General features: G+C 46.1%; 1 protein-coding gene across 1 annotated transcript in view; it reads left to right on the top strand.

Annotated features, from left to right (window-relative positions):
• LOC124134492 (PDZ domain-containing protein 8-like) overlaps positions 1-19,679 on the top strand; it is a 47,344-nt gene that overhangs the window by 5,743 nt on the left and 21,922 nt on the right. The window contains exons 3-12 of the mRNA XM_048381066.1: positions 3,293-3,371; positions 5,177-5,263; positions 6,671-6,847; positions 12,005-12,085; positions 12,863-13,076; positions 14,813-14,922; positions 15,367-15,453; positions 16,195-16,277; positions 17,419-17,497; positions 18,578-18,916. Coding sequence (XP_048237023.1) covers positions 3,293-3,371; positions 5,177-5,263; positions 6,671-6,847; positions 12,005-12,085; positions 12,863-13,076; positions 14,813-14,922; positions 15,367-15,453; positions 16,195-16,277; positions 17,419-17,497; positions 18,578-18,916 — 1,336 coding nt within the window. The remainder of the gene's footprint in view (positions 1-3,292; positions 3,372-5,176; positions 5,264-6,670; positions 6,848-12,004; positions 12,086-12,862; positions 13,077-14,812; positions 14,923-15,366; positions 15,454-16,194; positions 16,278-17,418; positions 17,498-18,577; positions 18,917-19,679) is intronic.

Below are 19,679 nucleotides of genomic sequence, written 5' to 3'. Positions count from 1 at the left end.
ATAAACCTAGAATCATAATCAGGGTGAACCCGGATTCGAACCCGCAATCACAGGTTTCTGTCTTGCCCAAGGGACCCATCACATGTGATGTGTGGTAGAACTAATAATAGTCAACAAAGAATCAGTAGACTGCATCTGGACATCCAAATGATGTTCTAATTCAAACTGATTATTCGAAGTCCTGTGGTGAATTTATTGAATGTTATGTCAACCTGCTTATTCAGTGAAGCAAAACAGTCATGTTTATTGAAATATGTAACACCACGCTCAGACCTTTGTTCACCATGATGATTCAATTTTGCATTTTGCAACCGATATATTTGGGTCAGTCACCTGTTAGCGGCTTGTATAAAATTGACGTTTTGGTCAAGAATAATAATGTGATAGCATTAAGAAATACACAGAAATAAAGAAAAGTATATCATCTAGACTATATACATGTTTTTGGTCTAGCCAATCACCCGTCTCGCGTACAAGTTACGTCTGCGACTGGTCATCCAAAAAAATGGCAACAAATAAATAAAACCCAAAAAGCAATGTTATTGCCTTGTATTGTTAACAGGTTGTGTCACAAGTGTATGTTATTCCCTCACATTGTTAACAGGTTGTGTCACTTGTGTCTGTTATTGCCTAGCATTGTAAACAGATTGTGTCACTAGTGTCTGTTGTTCCCTAGCATTGTTAACAGGTTGTGTCACAAGTGTATGTTATTCCCAAGTATTGTTAACAGGTTGTATCACTAGTGTCTGTTATTCCCTCACATTGTTAACAGGTTGTGTCACTTGTGTCTGTTATTGCCTAGCATTGTAAACAGATTGTGTCACTAGTGTCTGTTGTTCCCTAGCATTGTTAACAGGTTGTGTCACTAGTGTATGTTATTCCCTAGCATTATTAACAGGTTGTGTCACTTGTGTCTGTTATTGCCTAGCCTTGTAAACAGGTTGTGTCACTAGTGTATGTTATTGCCTAGCATTGTTAACAGGTTGTGTCACTAGTGTCTGTTATTGCCTAGCATTGTAAACAGGTTGTGTCACTAGTGTCTGTTATTCCCTAGCATTGTTAACAGGTTGTGTCACTTGTGTATGTTATTGCCTAGCATTGTTAACAGGTTGTGTCACTAGTGTCTGTTATTCCCTAGCATTATTAACAGGCTGTATCACTAGTGTATGTTATTCCTTGGCATTGTAAACAGGTTGTGTCATGAGTGTCTGTTATTCCCTAGCATTATTAACAGGTTGTGTCACTAGTGTCTGTTATTCCCTAGCATTATTAACAGGCTGTATCACTAGTGTATGTTATTCCTTTGCATTGTAAAAAGGTTGTGTCACTAGTGTCTGTTATTCCCTAGTATTGTTAAGAGGTTGTGTCACTAGTGTCTGTTATTGCCTAGCATTGTAAACAGGTTGTGTCACTTGTGTCTGTTGTTCCCTAGCATTATTAAGGGCTGTATCACTAGTGTCTGTTATTCCCTAGCATTGTAAAAAGGTTGTGTCACAAGTGTCTGTTATTCCCTAGTATTGTTAAGAGGTTGTCTCATGAGTGTCTGTTATTCCCTAGCATTATTAAGGGCTGTATCACTAGTGTCTGTTATTCCCTAGCATTGTAAAAAGGTTGTGTCACAAGTGTCTGTTATTCCCTAGTATTGTTAAGAGGTTGTGTCACTAGTGTCTGTTATTGCCTAGCATTGTAAAAAGGTTGTGTCACAAGTGTCTGTTATTCCCTAGTATTGTTAAGAGGTTGTGTCACTAGTGTCTGTTATTGCCTAGCATTGTAAACAGGTTGTGTCACTAGTGTCTGTTGTTCCCTAGCATTATTAACAGGTTGTGTCAATAGTGTCTGTTGTTCCCTAGCATTGTTAACAGGTTGTGTCACTAGTGTCTGTTATTCCCTAGCATTATTAACAGGTTGTGTCACTTGTGTCTGTTATTCCCTCGCATTGTAAACAGGTTGTGTCACTTGTGTCTGTTATTCCCTAGCATTATTAAGGGCTGTATCACTAGTGTCTGTTATTCCCTAGCATTGTAAAAAGGTTGTGTCACAAGTGTCTGTTATTCCCTAGTATTGTTAAGAGGTTGTGTCACTAGTGTCTGTTATTGCCTAGCATTGTAAACAGGTTGTGTCACTGGTGTATGTTATTGCCTAGCATTGTAAAAAGGTTGTGTCACAAGTGTCTGTTATTCCCTAGTATTGTTAAGAGGTTGTGTCACTAAAGTATGTTATTCCCTGGCATTGTCAACAGGTTGTGTCACTAGTGTATGTTATTCCCTAGCATTATTAACAGGCTGTATCACTAGTGTCTGTTATTCCCTAGCATTGTAAACAGGTTGTGTCACTAGTGTCTGTTATTCCCTAGCATTATTAACAGGCTGTATCACTAGTGTATGTTATTCCTTGGCATTGTAAACAGGTTGTGTCACTAGTGTCTGTTATTCCCTAGCATTATTAACAGGTTGTGTCACTTGTGTCTGTTATTCCCTCGCATTGTAAACAGGTTGTGTCACTTGTGTCTGTTATTCCCTAGCATTATTAAGGGCTGTATCACTAGTGTCTGTTATTCCCTAGCATTGTAAAAAGGTTGTGTCACAAGTGTCTGTTATTCCCTAGTATTGTTAAGAGGTTGTGTCACTAGTGTCTGTTATTGCCTAGCATTGTAAACAGGTTGTGTCACTGGTGTATGTTATTGCCTAGCATTGTAAAAAGGTTGTGTCACAAGTGTCTGTTATTCCCTAGTATTGTTAAGAGGTTGTGTCACTAAAGTATGTTATTCCCTGGCATTGTCAACAGGTTGTGTCACTAGTGTATGTTATTCCCTAGCATTATTAACAGGCTGTATCACTAGTGTCTGTTATTCCCTAGCATTGTAAACAGGTTGTGTCACTAGTGTCTGTTATTCCCTAGCATTATTAACAGGCTGTATCACTAGTGTATGTTATTCCTTGGCATTGTAAACAGGTTGTGTCACTAGTGTATGTTGTTGACCTATCATTATTAACAGGCTGTATCACTAGTGTATGTAATTGCCTAGCATTGTTAACAGGTTGTGTCACTAGTGTCTGTTATTGCCTAGGCATTGTTAAATCAGTAGTTAGTATTTCCCGTTGTCAGTAGTTAATAATTCTGGCAGAGTCACATCCTGACAAGTAAATCAGGATTTGGTTGGGTCAGATATAAAAGATGATAAGAGTCTAGTTCTCCAGTCTTTGTAGCTCAGCCAAAATGACTTAATAAGAATCGTCTGTCGTCAGCAATTGAATATATTGTTATTATGTTACTGCGTTATCTCCCCTGTCAGGTGGCTGATGAAGAAGATGAATCTGGAGTTTGCGGAGCTGCTGCAGACGATGTCAGGGAAGTTTGTGGACCAGATCACGGTGAGTAGTTCCAAGGTCTCACTGTACTGTCACCTACATGAACATGATCAGTCACCGTACAGAAAGAAGGAGAATTCTGACAACACAGCCTAATGCTATTGATTTGATGAAGCAAGATTTTGTCAATGATTATATGGATGTACTGAATTATAAATCAGTTGTTATGTTATGTTGCCCTGTGTCATATGGTTTATATGTTTCCATGGCTACCAGACAAATGAAGATATCAAAGACTGCCATACATGCTGCTGTTATGTTTGACTGTTTGTGTAATATAATGTTACATGACCCCTGCCTCGTGTATGATAACGTCACATGACCCCCTGCCTCGTGTATAATAACTTCACATGACCCCCTGCCTTGTGTATAATAACGTCACATGACCCCCTGCCTCGTGTATAATAACGTCACATGACCCCCTGCCTCGTGTATAATAACATCACATGACCCCCTGTCTTGTGTATTATAACATCACATGACCCCCTGTCTGGTGTATTATAACGTTACATGACCCCCTGTCTGGTGTATTATAACGTTACATGACCCCCTGTCTCATGTGTAATAACGTAACATGACCCCCTACCTGGTGTATTATAATGTTACATGACCCCCTGCCTCGTGCAATAACATTACATGACCCCCTGCCTCGTGTGTAATAACGTAGCATGACCCCCTGTCTGTTGTATTATAATGTTACATGACCTCCTGCCTGGTGTATTATAATGTTACATGACCCCCTGCCTCGTGCAATAACATTACATGACCCCCTGCCTCATGTGTAATAACGTAGCATGACCCCCTGTCTGCTGTATGATGTTACATGACCCCCTGTCTGCTGTATGATGTTACATGACCCCCTGTCTGCTGTATGATGTTACATGACCCCGAGCCTCATGTGTAATAACGTTACATGACCCCGAGCCTCATGTGTAATAACGTTACATGACCCCGAGCCTCATGTGTAATAACGTTACATGACCCCGAGCCTCATGTGTAATAACGTTACATGACCCCGAGCCTCATGTGTCGAACGTTACATAACCCACTGCCTCGTGCAGTAACGTTACATGGCCCCCTGCCTCGTGTGTTATAACGTTACATGACCTCCTTGCCTCATGCAATAATGTTACATGACCTCCTTGCCTCATAGACTGCCTCCGTCCTCCGTGAGAGCAGAAGGTAGTGGTTTGCGTCATACCAAAAGACCAAAACTTCACATGACCCCCTGCCTTGTGTATAATAACGTCACATGACCCCCTGCCTCGTGTGTTATAATGTTACATGACCCCCTGCCTCGTGTCTAATAACGTTACATGACCCACTGCCTCGTGTGTAATAACGTTACATGACCTCCTTGCCTTGTGTGTTCTAACATTGCATGACCTCCTTGCCTCATGTGTAATAACGTTACATGATCCACTGCCTTGTGTGTAATAACGTTACATGACCTCCTTGCCTTGTGTGTTATAACGTTACATGACCCCCTGCCTCGTGTGTTATAACGTTACATGACCTCCTTGCCTCGTGTGTTATAACATTGCATGACCTCCTTGCCTCATGTGTAATAACGTTACATGACCCCCTGCCTCGTGTGTTATAATGTTACATGACCTCCTTGCCTCTTGTGTTATAACGTTATATGACCTCCTTGGCTCATAGACTGCCTCAATGCTCCGTGAGAGCAGAAGGTAGTGGTTTGCGTCATACCAAAAGACGTTAGAAAGATGGTACTTGTTGTTACTCTTCCTATGTTCAGCCCCGTTTTACCTCACCCTGCCTCTTGTAACACTGTCACATGTCTTCAGGTGCAAAACTTCAGTCTTGGCAACAACTTCCCGGTCGTCAACAACGTCCGAGTCCGGAATGTCTCCATCACCGATGATGGGACAGAGGTAGGTAGTTTACTTAGATCATCCCTTATTGGAGCCACTTGGCTCCTGGCAATATCAAACTCTTAGGAGCACATACAAATTTAAGGCGACACATTGATTTCGATTGACAAAGAATTTATTATTTTAGAAATTAAATATTAAGACAAGACAAGCTTGAAAACATTGTTTTTATATGTCTGAACAACAAAATTTGCTGCAATAAAGACAAGTCATTGAACAATTGCCCCCATCAAGAGACAATCACTGGAATTCGCTTAGCCAATTACCTGAAACAACACTGCTGCTGCCTTTGTGCTTATTCCAATGTTTGTGTTATGCATTTCGCTTGGATTTCCATTCATTTATTGCTATCAGACTCATGCAGAGCAGATGAAGTAATCTCGGTTGTCTCGCATCCCGATGCTGAGTTCTCTGCTTCCACATTGCCCACCCACATCTGCATCTAAGAAACGCCTTGTAGGAGTACTGGCAGAAATAGCCATAGTTTGTCATTCACATCATCATTCTGTGATGGACGGTTTGGCTTAGCAATGGCTCTTGAAAACATGTCGAAATATTCTTCTATGATTTGAACAAGCCACCATTGTGAAAGTAAACTGAGAAATGTGTGCATGACCAGAAATACATTACCTTGTAGCAGTACAGATGACAGCATCAGAAGCAAGATAGGCTTCAGTACCACTGTAAGGTGTCATACTCTACCCTGAACAGGGACGTCTTGATGTCGATATAGACAAGCAACGTTGTACTCCAGTTTCTTTCAATATGTGAAATATTTTAGTCGGCAAGCTAATTTTATGATGGGAGCCAACTGGCAACCAAGCAATAAATACAGGTTGCAAAATGGTAATTTAGGTTGCAAATGCAGCCAGATTGGTTGCTACTTGGAGGGTGTATTACACATGTGTGTTTCTGATTGCTCTTAACAGTACTTCGGTTATATCACATATAAGCATATAAGCTGTGAGAGGCAAGCAACTGTTCTGTTGACTGTCCTGTGACTCTCAGTCAGTCCAAGATCAATTGGTGTATGGATGTACTAGGGGGGCATGGGTGGCCCAGTCGTCTAAAGGCGACCGCAATTCGCTCTGTAGAGTTGGGTGCCTAGGCCATGCGAGAGATCTATGATTGAGGGTTTGAATCCCGGTTCGCCCCAATTATGTTTCTAGGTTTCTCAGCACCATACCCGTGCTCGTGGGTTTCATCAAACTGGTAAACTTAAATTCCACAATGACTGTAGGGCATAAATAATACTTTGGCCAGGGGAGACCACTTTCAGCTGCAATCTGTGTGTCCTGCTTTTTAGACACCATCTGCAGCCAGCAGGAGAGGTTGTCTGCAATGTTGTTGTAGTTTACCATCACAGTTGCTGCATCAAGGTTCCATGTACTGAGGTGTATGTTCCAGGAGCTGGACCTGGGCGTGGACATCGACTACGCGGGAGGCTTCCAGCTCGCAATAGACATCCTGCTGCTGTTCAACAAGTCCGCCTACCTGTCGGTCGTTGTGAAGAAACTGAAGGGGCCAGCTCGACTCCAGCTGACTCGAAAACCCTACACACACTGGTCCTTCTCCTTCTGTGAGGTAGGTGGGGGTGGGGTGTTACACACACTGGTCCTTCTCCTTCTGTGAGGTAGGTGGGGTGTGTTACACACACTGGTCCTTCTCCTTCTGTGAGGTAGGTGGGGGTGGGGTGTTACACACACAGGTCCTTCTCCTTCTGTGAGGTAGGTAGGTTGGGTGTGTTACACACACTGGTCCTTCTCCTTCTGTGAGGTAGGTAGGTGGGGTGTTACACACACAGGTCCTTCTCCTTCTGTGAGGTAGGTAGGTGGGGTGTGTTACACACACTGGTCCTTCTTCTTCTGTGAGGTAGGTGGGGGTGGGGTGTTACACACACTGGTCCTTCTCCTTCTGTGAGGTAGGTGGGGTGTGTTACACACACTGGTCCTTCTCCTTCTGTGAGGTAGGTGGGGTGTGTGTTACACACATTGGCCCTTCTCCTTCTGTGAGGTAGGTAGGTGGGGTGTGTTACACACACTGGTCCTTCTCCTTCTGTGAGGTAGGTAGGTGGGGGTGGGGTGTTACACACACTGGCCCTTCTCCTTCTGTGAGGTAGGTAGGTGGGGTGTGTTACACACACTCGTCCTTCTCCTTCTGTGAGGTAGGTAGGGTGTGTGTTACACACACTGGTCCTTCTCCTTCTGTGAGGTAGGTAGGGTGTGTGTTACACACACTGGTCCTTCTCCTTCTGTGAGGTAGGTAGGTGGGGGTGGGGTGTTACACACACTGGTCCTTCTCCTTCTGTGAGGTAGGTAGGTGGGGTGTGTTACACACACTGGTCCTTCTCCTTCTGTGAGGTAGGTAGGTGGGGGTGGGGTGTTACACACACTGGCCCTTCTCCTTCTGTGAGGTAGGTAGGTGGGGTGTGTTACACACACTCGTCCTTCTCCTTCTGTGAGGTAGGTAGGGTGTGTGTTACACACACTGGTCCTTCTCCTTCTGTGAGGTAGGTAGGGTGTGTGTTACACACACTGGTCCTTCTCCTTCTGTGAGGTAGGTAGGTGGGGGTGGGGTGTTACACACACTGGTCCTTCTCCTTCTGTGAGGTAGGTGGGGTGTGTTACACACGCTGGTCCTTCTCCTTCTGTGAGGTAGGTGGGGTGTGTTACACACACTGGTCCTTCTCCTTCTGTGAGGTAGGTGGGGTGTGTTACACACACTGGTCCTTCTCCTTCTGTGAGGTAGGTGGGGGTGGGGTGTTACACACACTGGTCCTTCTCCTTCTGTGAGGTAGGTAGGTGGGGTGTGTTACACACACTGGTCCTTCTCCTTCTGTGAGGTAGGTGGGGTGTGTTACACACACTGGTCCTTCTCCTTCTGTGAGGTAGGTGGGTGTGTGTTACACACACTGGTCCTTCTCCTTCCGTGAGGTAGGTGGGGTGTGTGTTACACACACTGGTCCTTCTCCTTCTGTGAGGTTGGTGGGTGTGTGTTACACACACTGGTCCTTCTCCTTCTGTGAGGTAGGTGGGGTGTGTGTTACACACACTGGTCCTTCTCCTTCTGTGAGGTTGGTGGGTGTGTGTTACACACACTGGTCCTTCTCCTTCTGTGAGGTAGGTGGGGTCGGGGTGTTACACACACTGGTCCTTCTCCTTCTGTGAGGTAGGTGGGGTGTGTTACACACACTGGTCCTTCTCCTTCTGTGAGGTAGGTAGGTGGGGTGTTACACACACTGGTCCTTCTCCTTCTGTGAGGTAGGTGGGGGTGGGGTGTTACACACACTGGTCCTCCTTCTGTGAGGTAGGTGGGGTGTGTTACACACACTGGTCCTTCTCCTTCTGTGAGGTAGGTAGGTGGGGTGTGTTACACACACGGGTCCTTCTCCTTCTGTGAGGTAGGTCGGGTGTGTTACACACACTGGTCCTTCTCCTTCTGTGAGGTAGGTGGGGTGTTACACACACTGGTCCTTCTCCTTCTGTGAGGTAGGTAGGTGGGGGTGGGGTGTTACACACACTGGTCCTTCTCCTTCTGTGAGGTAGGTGGGGTGTGTTACACACACTGGTCCTTCTCCTTCTGTGAGGTAGGTGGGGTGTGTGTTACACACACTGGCCCTTCTCCTTCTGTGAGGTAGGTGGGGTGTGTTACACACACTGGTCCTTCTCCTTCTGTGAGGTAGGTGGGGGTGGGGTGTTACACACACTGGTCCTTCTCCTTCTGTGAGGTAGGTAGGTGGGGGTGGGGTGTTACACACACTGGTCCTTCTCCTTCTGTGAGGTAGGTGGGGGTGGGGTGTTACACACACTCGTCCTTCTCCTTCTGTGAGGTAGGTGGGGTGTGTTACACACACAAGTCCTTCTCCTTCTGTGAGGTAGGTGGGGTGTGTTACACACACTGGTCCTTCTCCTTCTGTGAGGTAGGTAGGTGGGGTGTTACACACACTGGTCCTTCTCCTTCTGTGAGGTAGGTAGGTGGGGGTGGGGTGTTACACACACTGGTCCTTCTCCTTCTGTGAGGTAGGTGGGGGTGGGGTGTTACACACACTGGTCCTTCTCCTTCTGTGAGGTAGGTGGGGTGTGTTACACACACAAGTCCTTCTCCTTCTGTGAGGTAGGCGGGAGGTATTTATTTACAGACCCCCGTCATATAGCTGGAGATGTTAGGGTGGTGGGGTGGAGATGTTAGGGTGGTGGAGTAGAGATGTTAGGGTGGTGGAGTGGAGATGTTAGGGTGGTGGGGTGGAGATGTTAGGGTGGGGTGGAGATGTTAGGGTAGGGTGGAGATGTTAGGGTGGTGGGGTGGAGAGGAGATGTTATGGTGGTGGGGTGGAGATGATAGGGTGGGTTGGATATGTTAGGGTGTGTTGGAGATGTTAGAGTGGGGTGGAGATGTTAGGGTGGGATGGTGATGTTAGGGTGGTGGGGTGGAGATGTTAGGGTGGGGTGGAGATGTGAGGGTGGGGTGGAGATGTTAGGGTAGGGTGGAGATGTTAGGGTGGTGGGGTGGAGATGTTAGGGTGGGGTGGAGATGTTAGGGTGGGATGGAGATGTTAGGGTGGTGGGGTGGAGATGTTAGGGTGGTGGGGTGGAGATGTTAGGGTGGTGGGGTGGAGATGTTAGGGTGGGGTGGAGATGTTAGGGTGGGATGGAGATGTTAGGGTGGTGGGGTGGAGATGTTAGGGTGGTGGGGTGGAGATGTTAGGGTGGGATGGTGATGTTAGGGTGGTGGGGTGGAGATGTTAGGGTAGGGTGGAGATGTTAGGGTAGGGTGGAGATGTTAGGGTGGGGTGGAGATGTTAGGCTGGTGGGGTGGAGATGTTAGGGTGGGGTGGAGATGTTAGGGTGGGGTGGAGATGTTAGGGTGATGGGGTGGAGATGTTAGGGTGGTTGGGGTGGAGATGTTAGGGTAGGGTGGAGATGTTAGGGTGGTGGAGTGGAGATGTTAGGGTGGTGGGGTGGAGATGTTAGGGTGGGGTGGAGATGTTAGGGTAGGGTGGAGATGTTAGGGTGGGGTGGAGATGTTAGGGTGGGGTGGAGATGTTAGGGTGGTAGGGTGGAGATGTTAGGGTGGGGTGGAGATGTTAGGGTGGGGTGGAGATGTTAGGGTGGGGGTGGAGATGTTAGGGTGGGGTGGAGATGTTAGGGTGGGGGTGGAGATGTTAGGGTGGGGTGGAGATGTTAGGGTGGGGTGGAGATGTTAGGGTAGGATGGAGATGTTAGGGTAGGGTGGAGATGTTAGGGTGGTGGGGTGGAGATGTTAGGGTAGGATGGAGATGTTAGGGTGGTAGGGTGGAGATGTTAGGGTGGGGTGGAGATGTTAGGGTGGGGTGGAGATGTTAGGGTAGGGTGGAGATGTTAGGGTGGGGTGGAGATGTTAGGGTGGTGGGGTGGAGATGTTAGGGTAGGATGGAGATGTTAGGGTGGTAGGGTGGAGATGTTAGGGTGGGGTGGAGATGTTAGGGTGGGGTGGAGATGTTAGGGTGGTAGGGTGGAGATGTTAGGGTGGGGTGGAGATGTTAGGGTGGGGTGGAGATGTTAGGGTGGGGGTGGAGATGTTAGGGTGGGGTGGAGATGTTAGGGTGGGGGTGGAGATGTTAGGGTGGGGTGGAGATGTTAGGGTGGGGTGGAGATGTTAGGGTAGGATGGAGATGTTAGGGTAGGGTGGAGATGTTAGGGTGGTGGGGTGGAGATGTTAGGGTAGGATGGAGATGTTAGGGTGGTAGGGTGGAGATGTTAGGGTGGGGTGGAGATGTTAGGGTGGGGTGGAGATGTTAGGGTAGGGTGGAGATGTTAGGGTGGGGTGGAGATGTTAGGGTGGTGGGGTGGAGATGTTAGGGTAGGATGGAGATGTTAGGGTGGTAGGGTGGAGATGTTAGGGTGGGGTGGAGATGTTAGGGTGGGGTGGAGATGTTAGGGTAGGGTGGAGATGTTAGGGTGGGGTGGAGATGTTAGGCTGGTGGGCTGGAGATGTTAGGGTGGTTTGGAGATGTTAGGCTGGTGGGGTGGAGATGTTAGGGTGGTGGGGTGGAGATGTTAGGTAGGGGTGGAGATGTTAGGGTGGGGTGGAGATGTTAGGGTGGGGTGGAGATGTTAGGGTGGGGGTGGAGATGTTAGGGTGGGGTGGAGATGTTAGGGTGGGTTGGAGATGTTTATGTGGGGTGGAGATGTTATGGTGGGGGTGGAGATGTTTTTGTCGGGTGGAGATGTTAGGGTTGGGTGGATATGTTAGAGTGGGGTGGAGATGTTTATGTGGGGTGGATATGTTAGAGTGGGGTGGATATGTTAGAGTGGGGTGGAGATGTTTATGTTGGGTGGATATGTTAGAGTGGGGTGGAGATGTTAGGGTGGGGGTGGAGATGTTAGAGTGGAGTGGATATGTTAGAGTGGGATGGAGATGTTTATGTGGGGTGGATATGTTAGAGTGGGGTGGAGATGTTAGGGTGGGGGTGGAGATGTTAGAGTGGAGTGGATATGTTAGAGTGGGATGGAGATGTTTATGTGGGGTGGATATGTTAGAGTGGGGTGGATATGTTAGAGTGGGGTGGAGATGTTTATGTGGGCATGATTGGAGATGTTTTCGTGGGTGGTGGATGCAGTTTAGTTTGGTTGAAGATGATGATTTTGGGAAGATGTTGGATGAAGTAAACACGTATGCAATGGAAGTTATGTCATTGATCATTTAGCCAAGTGTTCCTGATGTTCTTGATGTTCCTGATGTTCTCGATGTTCTTGACCCCAGGATCCCGAGGTGGAGTTCGAGGTGGAGTCGCAGTTTGAGGGGAAAGGACTGCCCCAAATAACCAACTTCATCATAAATCAAGTAAGATCTGGGCTGCCCTGGTTGTGGCACAAGTGTTATCATGTTGAGTGGTGTCATGTTTTGTGCAGAAATCATGCTAAACAATATATGCTTTGTTAGTTTTGCTGACCCTGTGATATAGCTGCAATATTGCTGACCCTGTTATATAGCTGCAATATTGCTGACCCTGTAATATAGCTGCAATATTGCTGACCCTGTGATATAGCTGCAATATTGCTGACACTGTAATATAGCTGCAATATTGCTGACCCTGTAATATAGCTGCAGTATTGCTGACACTGTAATATAGCTGCAATATTGCTGACCCTGTAATATAGCTGCAATATTGCTGACCCTGTGATATAGCTGCAATATTGCTGACCCTGTAATATAGCTGCAATACTGCTGACCCTGGGATATAGCTGGAATATTGCTGGCCCTGTGATATAGCTGCAATATTGCTGACCCTGTAATATAGCTGCAGTATTGCTGACCCTGGAATATAGCTGCAATATTGCTGACCCTGGAATATAGCTGCAATATTGCTGACCCTGTGATATAGCTGCAATATTGCTGACCCTGTAATATATTTGCAGTATTGCTGACCCTGTAATATAGCTGCAGTATTGCTGGAAGGGTGGGTGATTGGCAGATGTTTGATGGCGCACTGTACTGACATAAGTACTCAATATTTGATTACAGTTCCAGGACTTGGGGATGGTGACATAGATGTAAGGTTAGGTAAAATTAAATCAATATCTAGAGATATATAAGTGACTGACTTTATCCTCAATCCAGATAAGACGCAGTATTAGGAAGAAACACACACTCCCGAACTTCAAGATGCGATTCAAACCGTTCTTTCTGCAACCGTCCCTGTCCCGTCCCCTGAGAGAGTTCCGTGTGAGCGGGCAGAACATCAGCGTGGGCCGACTCCGGGTGAATGTCATAGAATGCTCAAGACTACTTAAAACACCGAAAGATGCCAAACTGTACTGTACGATATCTGTGGGTAAGTGTGATGTACACAGTATACATGTTCGCTTAAGCCTGTACATGGGCTGTTGTGATTCCCTGTCAAATACGGCCTGCTTTTTGTAAGAGCCAAGTTATCAGGATTGGGTGGTGAGACTGTGTGACTGGGCTGATGGGGTGGTGAGACTGTGTGACTCGGCTGATGGGGTGGTGAGACTGTGTGACTGGGCTGATGGGGAGGTGAGACTGTGTGACTGGGCTGATGGGGTGGTGAGACTGTGTGACTCGGCTGATGGGGTGGTGAGACTGTGTGACTCGGCTGATGGGGTGGTGAGACTGTGTGACTGGGCTGATGGGGAGGTGAGACTGTGTGACTGGGCTGATAGGGTGGCGAGACTGTGTGACTGGGCTGATGGGGTGGTGAGACTGTGTGACTGGGCTGATGGGGTGGTGAGACTGTGTGACTGGGCTGATTGAGTGGTGAGACTGTGTGACTCGGCTGATGGGGTGGTGAGACTGTGTGACTGGGCTGATGGGGAGGTGAGACTGTGTGACTGGGCTGATGGGGTGGTGAGACTGTGTGACTGGGCTGATGGGGTGGTGAGACTGTGTGACTGGGCTGATTGAGTGGTGAGACTGTGTGACTCGGCTGATGGGGTGGTGAGACTGTGTGACTGGGCTGATGGGGTGGTGAGACTGTGTGACTGTGCTGATGGGGTGACTGGGCTGATGGGGTGGTGAGACTGTGTGACTGGGCTGATGGGGTGGTGAGACTGTGTGACTCGGCTGATGGGGTGGTGAGACTGTGTGACTCGGCTGATGGGGTGGTGAGACTGTGTGACTGGGCTGATGGGGTGATGAGACTGTGAAACTGGGCTGATGGGGTGGTGAGACTGTGTGACTGGGCTGATTGGGTGGTGAGACTGTGTGACTGGGCTGATGGGGTGGTGAGACTGTGTGACTGGGCTGATTTAGTGGTGAGACTGTGTGACTGGGCTGATGGGGTGGTGAGACTGTGTGACTGGGCTGATGGGGTGGTGAGACTGTGTGACTGGGCTGATGGGGTGGTGAGACGGTGTGACTGGGCTGATGGGGTGGTGAGATTGTGTGACTGGGCTGATGGGGTGTCATTGTGCGCCGATGTCATAGATCGATACTCATGCTTTCCATCACTGGTTTGTCTGGCCCAGACTCCATTCTGTACAGGTCGCTATGATACAGCTGGAATAGTGCTGATGGTGGCATAGAAGAACATTCACTCACTCTGTGGAGGTTGTCACAAATTACGAAGGTTATGATCCTCTGTCAAAACAAGACCTGTGCTAGGCGTCTATGATGTGTATATCATTTAATGTCAACTGCTGCTTGAGATGTATTCATGTTACTTTAAGAGAATCTTACCATTTTGAGATCAAATATATCCATACGACTCAATTAAAATCTAAAACTCTGTTGCTTCCAGAGGACTTTTAAGCTTTTATCGAGTGTTGATATATATGATATCAAAGACAGTCGGATGAGGTTCTATTTATCATCCATGTCATCCAAACTCATTCTTTCAACTTTTCCAGTTTGTACCACTAATAGTCTGAGTCTTTAGTGTAAATGTACTGATACCCAGCTTCAGTGGCAGAGATTAGTGATGTCATTTGATTGTGATGTCATGGTAACTGTTGATGTCACAATGGTGTGCATGTCATTGTGATGCAATTGCTGCAATATTCCCTATATAAAATCATTTATCTAGCTTCTCTGTCTCTCCATGTGTGCCAGATGAACTGGAGTGGAAGGAACTTGTGAACCGGCACCAGCGGGTCTGGGTGTCCCATGACGTCGAGGTCATCAAGGGCGCTGCTACATCCATCGGCATGACGTTCAGAGAGGTGCACTACATTGTTAAAGATGTTTACAATAATACGTCTTTGTAATCAATTCTTCTTGATACTCCAATTGTTTCAGTAGTCATGCTTTGTCTGGCCCAAGGGTGGTGGGGTAGGTTGGTTGTTTCACTCCTCACGTCAAAGGCCCGGGTTTGATTCCCTACATGAGAACAGTGTGTGAAGGTCCGGTTCCCAGCCATGCTATTCCTTGAAATTTGCTTGCATTAACGAAAGACCATACTTGATCTGGAATATTGCATTTCATTGAACACTGGGAGCGTTGATCATTGCTCATATCAGTTGGTTTGTCTGGTCCAGACTTGATCATTTACAGGCTGTCCTCAAATAGCTGGAATATTTCTGAGAGCACCAGTAAACAACAAACAGACATTTATGTGGGAAGTGAAATGTGACAGACTTGTGATACTGAGTTTCCATGTGCTTCAGGAGAATCTGCTGGCCAGGTTTGACCTGGTCGTCATGGTGGACAGCGTCTCACCGGAGAGTCCTGCATCCATGGCCGACATCAAGAGGGTGAGCGCTGCCTCCATCATCACTGACCTTTATAGCTGCTGGACAGTGATATAAAATCCATGGGTGTTATCTGTTGATGTAGTCTATAACAGTTATACCCTGATATAACATACATAGGTGTTATCTGTTGATGTAGTCTATAACAGTTATACCCTGATATAACATACATAGGTGTTATCTGTTGATGTAGTCTATAACAGTTATACCCTGATATAACATACATAGGTGTTATCTGTTGATGTAGTCTATAACAGTTATACCCTGATATAACATACATAGGTGTTATCTGTTGATGTAGTCTATAACAGTTATACCCTGATATAACATACATAGGTGTTATCTGTTGATGTAGTCTATAACAGTTATACCCTGATATAACATACATAGGTGTTATCTGTTGATGTAGTCTATAACAGTTATACCCTGATATAACATACATAGGTGTTATCTGTTGATGTAGTCTATAACAGTTATACCCTGATATAACATACATAGGTGTTATCTGTTGATGTAGTCTATAACAGTTATATCCTGATATAACATACATAGGTGTTATCAGTTGATGTAGTCTATAACAGTTATACCCTGATATAACATACATAGGTGTTATCTGTTGATGTAGTATATAACAGTTATACCCTGATATAACATACATAGGTGTTATCTGTTGATGCTGTCTGAACTGGTATTCCCTGGGACAGAATACAAACTGTGACATAGGTGTTATCTATGTTTGTGTAGAATGATGTGCTGGTTGCTGTGGGAACAACAAAGATTACATCCTGCAAGCAGGCTGCCAAACTACTGCGGAATCCTGGAGAAAGGTAGTGTGATTGCAACAGACAGATAAAGATGTACATTGCCTGGAGGACAGGATATAGTTAGGTCCCCTGTCACAGCATCAGTAGCAAGGCTGTCAGTCTCTTCTGGACAAACACTGAATGTCAGCCTGCTCCAGGCTGCAAGGTGGGGTTTGGAGTGAGTGAGTGAGTATTGTTTTACGCTGCTTTTAGCAATATTCCAGCAATATCATGGCCGGGAACACCAGAAATGGGCTTCACATGTGTATCCACTGTACCCATGTGGGGAATCAAACCCAGGTCTACGGTGTGACGTGCGAACACATAAACCACTAGGCTGGCTGAATGCCCCTTTAATGTTGGAACATTCGTAACAGATACAGAACTACAGCAGTGTATTGTACCTGAACTTGTTTATGACTTGAAGACCAAACTTTCTCTCAAGTGCTAACTCAGCCAGAGAAGGTGAGGTTCATTTCCCCATTGACCCCAAGTCCATGTGTGTTACCATGGTTACTGTCAATGTGTAAAGTTGCCTGAGTGAAAAGTTGTCATTTTACACATGCAGTCTTTGAATGGCATTTAATAATGAGGAACACAATGTTTCGTAGTATATACTTACTCCTTACTAATATACTCTCTTATTTACCACTGACTGTAACATGTACATGTACCCCCTCCACATTGTTGTTCAGACATGTTGTTCAGACATGTTGTTCAGACATGTTGTCTAATTCAGACATGTTGTTCAGTTAAGACATGTTTAATTCAGACATGTTGTTCTGTTCAGACATGTTGTTCAGTTCAAACATGTTGTTCAGTTCAGACATGTTCAGACATGTTGTTCAGTTCAGACATGTTCAGACATGGTGTTCAGTTCAGACATGGTGTTCAGTTCAGACATGGTGTTCAGTTTAGACATGTTCAGTTCAGACATGTTCAGACATGTTGTTCAGTTCAGACATGTTCAATTCAGACATGTTGTTTAACATTTGTTTAACATGTTAAACAACAAACATAACACATCCCACATGAAGTTGACCCACTGTGATGTTGATGAAGTACTCTTCTAAGCAGCGTGACACCTAACTCACTCCGATATAGTACTTGTGTTGCCTGGCAGCAGTCATGTCCGTGAGCCAGCCATGTGTTGTCTCTGCTTCAGGTTTACCGTACGTCTTGAAAGGCCACAACTGAAGATGTCACAAGAGGTGAAGTTCTTCGAGGAGACCTTACCCTACAAGGTGGGAGTTTATATAAGCCACAGTCTCCATTACTTGTGAATACATTGTCAATACTTCACAGGATTACATGCATCCTATTCTCCATCACATGACTACATACAGCCACGTTGCAGTGACGGCTCTAGCTCTAGGCAGGGAATCAATCAGTAGCCTGGTTCCAGCGGGAGGGATACGGTTGACTTCCATCAGCTATTCTCAGCCTCATCATCTGACAAAAACCTGCATCCCGGTTACAGTGCATCCCGGTTACAGTGCATCGCGGTTACAGTGCATCCCGGTTACAGTGCATCGCGGTTACAGTGCATCCCGGTTACAGTGCATCGCGGTTACAGTGCATTGCGGTTACAGTGCATCGCGGTTACAGTGCATCGCGGTTACAGTGCATCGCGGTTACAGTGCATCGCAGCCTTACATGTTCACGGGTGATATAGAGATGTGTATACAACGAGGGTGATATAGAGATGTGTATACAACGAGGGTGATATAGAGATGTGTATACAACGAGGGTGATATAGAGATGTGTATACAACGAGGGAGGCGCTGGGTTGAATCCCTCCAATTTTCCACTGAAATACTGGGATACAGCTGAAACATTTCTCCCAATTCTCTCTCAATCCAAATGTTTTTATTCATTAAACATCTTAAAGAGAACAGCGAGAACTCTGGCTAAGTAGAAACTCTTGTCCTGGTCCCCTGAGTTATCACTTGCATGAGATGTAACAGTCGGCTTGAAGGACTTATCCAGATATGACTAGAGTACTAAATCTGACAGATCTGTCGTCCCCGATGAAAACCCAGGTTAGAAATGGTCTTCAGCAACCCACATGTGTCGTAAGAGGCGACGAACAGGATCAGGTGTTCAGACTCGCTGACTGGTTGATGCACGTCATTGTACCCAGAGTGTATAGATCAATTCTCATGATGTCAATCACTTGATTGTCTGGTCCTCGATAATTCATAGACTGCCCTTATTTGGCTGGAATATTGCTGAGTGTGCAGATAAACAAGAAACAAATGTTGTCAAACAAACCTAATATTTAGCATGGCTGTGTCACAAAAAAATGCTTTCCATCTGAACAGGAGACTGAGACAGATGGTCTAGAAGATGGGCAGTCGAATGAAGACAGTGAAGATTTTGTCCACATCAGTTTCAAAACAACACAAGACTCCGACTCCAGCTCTGTGAAATCTCTGAAGCTGGATAAGGCTGGGTCTGGCGGCAGCAGCCTGTCTGTGCCCGCACAGAGTGAGCTCCGACAGCGCGCCAAGACTTCCACGTCACAACACTCTGCTGAGAGTAGTCCTGTACGGCTCGGACAGCGCAAGTCCGATCCACGCCTGCAGACAGGGGAGACAACTCGACGTGATGGTTCTCCACGGCGGGAGAGAGCCGAGAGTGATCCAGGGTTTGCAATGAAGGTCAGTCAGGGCAATGGACGTAGGTTTCAAGGTTTCAAAGTAATCTCGAGCTCATTCAATTTGCCAGTTTTTCTACTACAAGTTAACATCACTGTCAATGGAGTCCATATCCAACCCCCTATAATAAAGAGCATTCTACAGTTCTCTACAACTTCAGATCTTGTTAGAACCCGCCCCAGCGAAGTTGGCGGGGATATTGAAATGTGTTCCGTCCGTGTGTGTGTGTGTGTGTGTGTGTGTGTGTGTGTGTGTGTGTGTGTGTGTGTGTGTGTGTGTGTGTGTGTGTGTGTGTGTGTGTGTGTGGTGTGTGTGTGTGTGTGTGTGTGTGTGTGTGTGTGTGTGCCTGCGTGCGTCCTGAAATCATTTCCAGAGCATAACTCAGAAACCGTTAAATATTTCTCTGCCAAACTTTGCATGCCTATCAGATTCATGCTGAACTGGTGCCTTTGGCTATTTAACACTTTTAGAAATTTTTAGTTTTCATGTTTTCAAGTTGGACTTTGGTTCTATAGGGTAGAGTTCGTTTCCTGAGCATAACTCAAAACCCATTCAATACTTTCTTACAAAACTTTGTATGCATACCAGACACATACTGAACTAGTGCCTTTTGGTATTTAGGAATTTTAGAAATTTTTAGTTTTTACGTTTCCATGGCAACAAGTTGGACTCAGGTTCTATAGGGTAGAGTTTGTTTCCAGTGCATAACTCAAAATCCATTCAATACTTTCTAACAAAACTTTGCATGTTTACCAGACACATACTG

Source organism: Haliotis rufescens, unplaced genomic scaffold (assembly GCF_023055435.1).
Source record: "Haliotis rufescens isolate VD_foot unplaced genomic scaffold, xgHalRufe1.0.p SCAF_35, whole genome shotgun sequence".
NCBI classification, from domain to species: domain Eukaryota; kingdom Metazoa; phylum Mollusca; class Gastropoda; order Lepetellida; family Haliotidae; genus Haliotis; species Haliotis rufescens.
This window is presented reverse-complemented; position numbering and strand designations above follow the sequence as displayed.